This window comes from Condylura cristata, unplaced genomic scaffold (assembly GCF_000260355.1).
Source record: "Condylura cristata isolate star-nosed mole 26May11 unplaced genomic scaffold, ConCri1.0 scaffold00029, whole genome shotgun sequence".
NCBI lineage: Eukaryota > Metazoa > Chordata > Mammalia > Eulipotyphla > Talpidae > Condylura > Condylura cristata.
This window is the reverse complement of record NW_004567130.1, coordinates 17,538,554-17,545,699: the sequence shown is the minus strand read 5'-3', so window position 1 is coordinate 17,545,699 and position 7,146 is coordinate 17,538,554. Positions and strand designations below refer to the sequence as shown.

General features: G+C 58.9%; 1 protein-coding gene across 1 annotated transcript; it reads right to left on the bottom strand.

Moving 5' to 3' along the window:
* Nucleotides 1–2,661: 2,661 nt before the first annotated feature.
* On the bottom strand, nucleotides 2,662–7,146 carry SDS (serine dehydratase). The gene is made up of 7 exons (XM_004690702.1): nucleotides 6,994–7,146; nucleotides 6,598–6,637; nucleotides 6,239–6,378; nucleotides 6,058–6,149; nucleotides 5,369–5,596; nucleotides 3,584–3,708; nucleotides 2,662–2,870 (listed from the first exon to the last, which is right to left on the bottom strand). Exons 1-7 carry the CDS (start codon nucleotides 7,144–7,146, stop codon nucleotides 2,662–2,664), a joined length of 987 nt encoding a protein of 328 aa, XP_004690759.1.

Sequence of the window (7,146 nt, the reverse complement as noted above, 5' to 3'; positions counted from 1 at the left end):
CCCATCCACCCACCCACCCATCCATCCACCCACCCATCCATCCATCCATCCATCCATCATCCAGCCACTCATCTCCCCAGATGTGTACTGAGCTACTTTGTCAGAATCCTATTCTAAGACCAAGTGACTTCCCAAGTCCTTCTGGGGGGGACAGATCAACACAAAACAGAACCCCTCCCTGCCTGATCTCACACAGTCCACAGTGGGGACAGGACCTTCCCAATGCTACTGTGGGGAGAGGAGCGCATTCAGCCTGGGGTCAGACAACACCTGGAGCCAGTCTGTCTGCCACGCCCAGGCTCTAGGTCTTAACCTCCCTCTCCGCCCTCACCTGTCAAATGTGAGCAGACCTCCCTGGGAGGGTGTGGTGAGGACGCTCTGTGGTGAAGGCCATCACGAAGCCCACTTGGGTCTCACTCGGCTTTCACTACTACCAGGCACTTGTTGAGTACTTAGTACTGCCAAGGGTTTTGAGGTCCTAGGGATACCTTATAACAGAAGGTACCGACCCCCCCAAAGCCTACCTGTGACGTTTACATCAGGGTAGTAACCAAATAAATGCAGAGTGAGATGCTGTAGAAAACAAAGCCAGGTCTGGGGCTGGAGCTGGCTTTGCTGCTTCTCTGCACTCAGCTTTCCGGTCTCAGCTACCCGGGGGTCAAGGGCTTGTGGTTTTGAAATACAGCTTGGCTGTATTTCTGGCTCCCTGGAGAGTTTTCATCCTGCGGGTCACGTCATGCTCAAGGCAACCTTGTGCAGTGGGAGAGGTTTACAGCTGAGAACACCAGGTCAGAGAAGAGAGTGATGTGTCCAGAGTCTCAAGACTTTGCATCAAGACAGGATGTAGCCCTCCTTGCCCACCTCCTGATGATGTGGGCCTTGGAGCAGAAGCCTCACCTCTGTGCTGGCCACCGAAGTTTTGCAGCCACTCCTGGGGTTGGTGGGGTTGGGTGGGAGGGGACAGTGCGCCGGGGACCCATTCAGCAGATGTGCAAGGAGAAGCTCAGGGCAGAGGACCCCAGCATCCCTGTAGGAAGGGACACCTCTAGACTGTTTCCTAGCGAGTCCACCCCTCCTGCTTTCTAGGAGATACAGGGGCGTCACGTAGCCAGGATGGTTGACTACGGCATGAGAGTCACGCAGATGGTGGCTCATTGGGGCTGCAGCAGAACTGGCAAAGGCAGGACCCACCTCTGCAGAGGCAGCGGGAAAGGCTGCTTCCCTCGGTCCCGGACACTGGGAGTTTCCCACAATCCTCAGCTCCAAGATGGCGGCTGCAGGCTCATCTGTGGTGTCTGCCCGCCCCTGCAGGGAAAGGGTCTGGCCAGCTAGCCGACCCCCCCAGCCCACGATGTGCTGCTTCTCCAGTGCACAGAGTGGCCTGCTTCACCCAGCACAGGACAGTCCTGAGGCGGCAAACCGCTCTGGGCAGGTTATCCCGAACTGAGCCCTGCCTACTCTCTGAGCCCTTGGTCTACTCTCGCCTCAGGAACAGTTCTGGGGCCCAGGGGCTAGTGAGTTCCAGCCCTTCCCTTAACTATCCTGGCTGTTCAGTCCATGGCTGGCCCTCCTGACAAAATCGGCTGGTGAGCCCGTTGCTGGGTGTGCTGGGGTGAGTTTTCTACTGAAAGCTCAGCCCTAGCTCCTTGTTAGCCCAGGCAGGGTGGAGAAGCTCTGTAAGCCTGTTAGCCACTGTGTGCCGTCCTGGGGGTTCAAGCGGCCTCAGACTTCACTTTGAACTTGGGGATCCAAGAAGTGCCCCGGGGGCTGCTGTCTGCAGAGATCCTGAGTGGTGGGGGGCGAGGCGCTCCCTCCCGGGCTTGCTGTTCCTCTGTTATTTGCCAGCCCCAGACCACTCTGGCCTTGGAAGAGAGGGCTTGACGCTGATTTCAAGCCACCCTTCCCGCCCCCAAGATGGGGACACCCCCAGGGGTGGGGGCTCACTACTCTGCTCCCTATAGTTCTACTAAAGTCACTTTTCAGGAAGGAACTTCCTAGCGGAGTGAGACCAGCCTCAGTGAAGCAGACTCGGCTCCCCCCAGCCCCCCAGCCCCTCTGGCTCCAGCTTCCAGTCTCATGGGCTCCTACCCTCTCCATGGTCCCAGGGTTCCCTTGGGGTGGGCTGACAGCAGGCACGGTGAAGGAGGGGACGGAGGAAGTCAGCCATGGTGGAAGAACTCTGAGAGCCCTCATTTCATAAATATATATTTTTGTCAGTGAAAAAGCTTGCACATTAGAAAAACGAGTAAGGCTGAGGTTGAAAGATGGTTCCTGTCCCCTGGACCATGATGCTGTCCCCCTGCCCTGGGAGAGAGCCTGGGGAGGGGACAGCTGGCTTTGAGGAGGCTGGTCCTGCTGTAGTGGGGCCCCCCTCCACCCCCCACTCTGCAAACCTGCTTTGTTGCACAAGGGCAGTTGTCAGCCCGGTACCGATGACCGAGGACAGCCACAGAGCCCCTCCGCAGATGCCAGGGGTTCGGTTCACAGCCTGGCTGGCTGCTGACTGAGCTGCCCCACCATGGGGCGCTCTGGGCCCTCAGTGGGCTGGTGAGAAGGCCTGGACCACAGGCTCCCAACTGAACACAAGAATAATAGTTACAGCAAGGCACTGGATAAAACTCCAGCCCTTCCAGGGGTCTCCCCGGCAGAAGGGAGTGGTCCTCATTGGGTCGGCCTATTCTTCATGCCCAGCTGTTCCTTGAGGGCCTGCAGCTGGGTCAGGCTGATGTTGCTGCCCCCACAGACAATGATCACGAGAGAGGACAGCGGGGTGCGGAGCTTGCCCTCGCCCTGCAGCTTCTGGATCACCTGGCTGTAGACGGTGGCCAGGGCTGCCCCACAGGCGGGCTCCACCAGGATCTTCTCATCATCTGCAGGAGGACAGAGGTGGTGAGGGTGGGGCCTGGATCCCACAGGGTGCAAAGGACCTCCCGGGCCTGTGGTAGAGCATGGGGTCACAAGTCATAGCTCTCAGCCCAGCCGCAGGCTCAGTTCTGGCCAAGCCTCCCACCGTTCCCCTAGATGGACCCCATCCCTGAGTTAGGGCTAGGTTTCATCATCAGTGCTAATAAAATGCTCATGCAATGATTGTGACTGCCTGAGCACTGTGCTGAGAAGCCACCTGAGGTGTCATCTGACAAGAGTGCCTTGGTTGATTAGCCACTGGCATGAGAGAATGAAGTGGCAGCAGACAGTCCTACTCTGTGCGTGGACATGGATGTGGGTGTACATGTGCATGCCACCCCTGCCCCTGTCCCAGAAAGACCCTAACTTAGTTCCAAAGTGACCCCTGAATCCAGTCTTGTGCCTACACTGTTTCCCTTTTCACCCTGGCTACCAGGAAGCTCAGAGGCAACGCTTTAAATAGTTATTCCCTTCTGCCATGGTTGCCAGGCTTACTTTTCCGTGTACAGCTTTAGCCTTTCTGTTGTTAGCAAACATTGAACTAGCATGAGTGGGCATGAGTGGAGGGGTGAAGGGGAGACGGACTGTGAGACTTGTGGCAAATGGAACCCCTTGTCACATCAAGGGGGCACCTAGCTCCTGAACCCTATGTCGGGTCTGGAAAGGACTTCCCACATACCTACAAACTTCTCAAGGGCATCCACAGCTTCCTGGTCCGAAACAGTTTCAGAGAAAATGGGGTGTTCCTGAAACAACTTCAGGGCCTGAGCCCCCACAGTCTTCACACCCAGTGCCTTGGCAACACTGGGGATAAGGCAGGCGATAGGAGTGCGGGGACAGATGGGAGAAGGAAGAGGAGACACAGAGGGGTGGGGAGAGAAAGAAAAGGTGGATGTGAAGAGGGGGCAGCATTAAGGACTGTGGGTGGGGAGTGGGGTGCCCCCTCTGCAGCTGTGAAGCACTAAAACACCCTAGGGGCTCCCCAAAATGTGGGGGTCTTCTGAAAAAGCACAGATCCCTTGAATGGTGGCAAGTAACCATTTTCTGTTCAACCTCCACTATCAGAAGCAAGTGCCCGTAGGGTCCCCTGAGAGGACTCCCGGCCTTTGTTCCAGGTTATCACCTCCACCTTCACCCTCACTCAACTTAGTAGCACTCTGCCTGCCCAGGTCCTGCCCTGTCCAAGGCTCCGGGTTAAAGCCGCCACTTCCAGGAAGTCCTCCGGGGAGCATTCAGCCCCATGAGGAATTCTTAAATGAACTCCCCCCCTTAACACATAATGAACTCTTGAGAAAGTGCTAGTTGCCCACCACGCACTTTGTAAACATGATTTAACTCTCATAATCTTTGCTCGTAATCAGTTCAATTCTCTAGAAGGAGAAATAGGCAAAAAGCATAAAGACTTCCCCAAGGTCACGTGCCTGGGTCCGAAGCAGGACCTGCGCTCAGCATGTTCAAGTTTCTCCCCAAACCAACACACACACACACGTGACTTTCAGTCCTGTACCTGGCTCATCTCACCTACGAGCATCTCAGGCTTGGGCCACCTTAGCACTTAGACCAACATAAAGCCCAGGCCAGGTGCCCAGCCATTATGTCTTCCCTCCTCACACGGTCGGCCCAGAGGCTAACACGGTAACTCTGGGGCACTGGGCACAGGATTCCAGAAGTCTCGCCTGGGTTTTAGTCTTGCAGGCTTCCCTCTCCGTAGCAGAGACTTTACCCAGTATCTAGTGTAGCCGCACACACGGATCCCTGACAGGAAGACATTTCCCAGTCTCCCTTGCAGTAGGGTGGGGCATGTGACTCGGTTCTGGCCAATGGGCGCTCAGAGAAGCTCTGTGTCTTAAAAGGGAGGCGGCAGAGCTTCCGTCCTTGCTCTTCCTGCCCGATGGAGTGTGGGTGTGATAGCCGGCACCGAAGCAGCTCTTCTGGGCCATAAGACAACAGGATATGGATGCAGGAGAGTGAACGCAAGGAATCTGGGCTTCTGGCTCCAGGAGCTGACCCTTGACTGCCCCCTCGTAGACATTTATATCCATATACATGAGAGGAAAGTGAAGTTCAGCCTTGTTTAAGTTGCTATTATTTTCGACTCCTTCATAGGGAGCCTGAGTCTCATCCCACGTGAGTGCTGGCTGTCAAAGGCTGCGGCTTGGGAGCTGCTTATTCCCCACTCCCTGGCCCGGGTCGGCCAGAGTCCTGTGCACGTGAGGTGCTCAGTAAATGGCCGGCAGACGAGTGAGGCGTGCGAACCCCGCACTGAGGACAGCCATTCACGGTGAATGTCTCATGGGCAAAAGCTCCATGTCCACGTTGCGTCTGTCCCGCCCACTGGCTGCATGACCGCGCAAGCCGTCAAGAACCCTTTTTGCCCACATGTAAAAGGGGGCTGACGTGGGCTCTTGCTCAGACCTGGGGGGCTTCCCACCCCTCGCACCCATGGAGACGCTGGGCCACTCACCTGGTGATCTGGGGCAGGGTGACCAGCTTGCCTGCCTTGGTGGCAGCGTGGAAGCTGTGGGCGCCGATGGTCTCCATGGCGATGACGGGCACGTCCCCCCAGCCCACTTCTTGCAGCCCCTGGACTACCCCACACAGCATGCCCCCACCGCCCACGGACAGCGCGATGGCCCCCGGCTTGGCACTCAGCGTCTCCTTCAGCTCTTTCACGATGGTCGTGTGGCCTTCCCTGGAGGGGGACGGGGCAGAGGCCGGTCAGGGCTGGGCTTCCCGGTGGCCCCAGGCGGGGCTCTAGGCGGGGCCTCGGGCGCCCCGCATCGCCCTGGCAGCTGAGGGGCTTGGGACTAGGCTTCCTCCCTGAGGGCTTTCTCTGACAGGTGACCCCAGCAGAGTGCCTGATGGGAGTGAGGTGTCACGGCCCTTGCTGACAAGCTCCCCAGCATTGTGTCTGGCAGGTGAGGTGGTGTGTGCCCCATGCTGGCTCCCAGGGCCCCCATGTGATGTAGGCCAGCTGCCTTCCGAGGCAGCACCTGCTGCCTCCTGCTTTCCCTGAAGTCTTAGTCCCAGGGGCCGCAGACACCTGTGCGTCTCAGCTCAGGTGCGGGCCCAGGCCCGGGAGGATGGGCCTGGCACACACACAGGTGTACAGTGACCTCCCTCGGCCACCCTCCTGCCCTGGGCCCCACGTACCAGATGAGGGGGTGGTCAAAGGGAGGGATGTAGACCCAGCCTGGGTTGTTCTTCGCCAGGGCCTGGGCCAGCTCAAAAGCCTCGTCCAGGGTCTGCGAGAACACGGGCATTGGAGGGGGTCAGGCGCTGGCCTTGCCCTGCCCACAGCTGCGCTCTGTGGCCCTGGCCGGGTGGCACTCACCTCGCCCACCACTTTGACCATGGCGCCCTCACTCTTGAGCCGCTCGATGGTGAGGGCAGGGGTGGTGCTGGGCACGACAATGGTGGCAGGGATGCCCAGCTTCCTGGCAGCGTAGGCGGCCGCCATGCCTGCATTGCCCGCTGCCGGGGAGAGGTGGACAGGCCTTCAGTGGGGGCGGCCTGGGAGCGTCGTGGGGGCTGGTCACCCCCAACCTCTGGCTGAGACCTCCCCGGGGCGATGGTTAACCTTCCCCTGCAATTCCAAACTGGGGCTGCTGCCCGCTGCTGGGGCCCCGGGGTGGAAGGCGTGCCCTGGGGACACAGCTGAGGGCTGGAGGAGCAGGGGAGTGGGGCTCTTACCTGAGGAGCAGACGAAATGCTCACAGCCTTTTTCAGCCCACTGTGGAGACAGGTGGGTGAGGGTCAGCCCCACCTGTTTCTCGCTGGCTCTTCCTCCCCCCGCAGAATGTCCCCCAATGATTCTGCCTCCGGCTGACCTCTGCTTCCCTGGCACGGAATTAGCACTGCCCTGGGCCCTCAGCACAGCCCCTCTTTCTCCCCCACCCCCTGCCAAAGACCGGGGTTCAGGGAGGAGCAGGGAGAGGCTCGCGGCTAAGGCTCTGGGCCGGAGGAAGCTAAGGTAGGCATCCAGGCACGTGAGTGCCAGCAGGTCTGACCTGGAGTTCCCAGGGTCTGACAGAGCGGCCCCCGGTTGAGGAAAGAGACCCCACCCTAGCCTGAGGGGTCACGTTGTACCGTCTTGCACAGGTGTCCGATACCCCGGATCTTGAAGGAGCCAGAAGGCTGGGAGCTGTCCATCTTGAGGTAGACACTGGTGCCCGCCACTTTGGACAGGGACATGCTGTCCCGGAGGGGGGTCTTCACATGCAGGGGCTCCCTGGAGCTCAT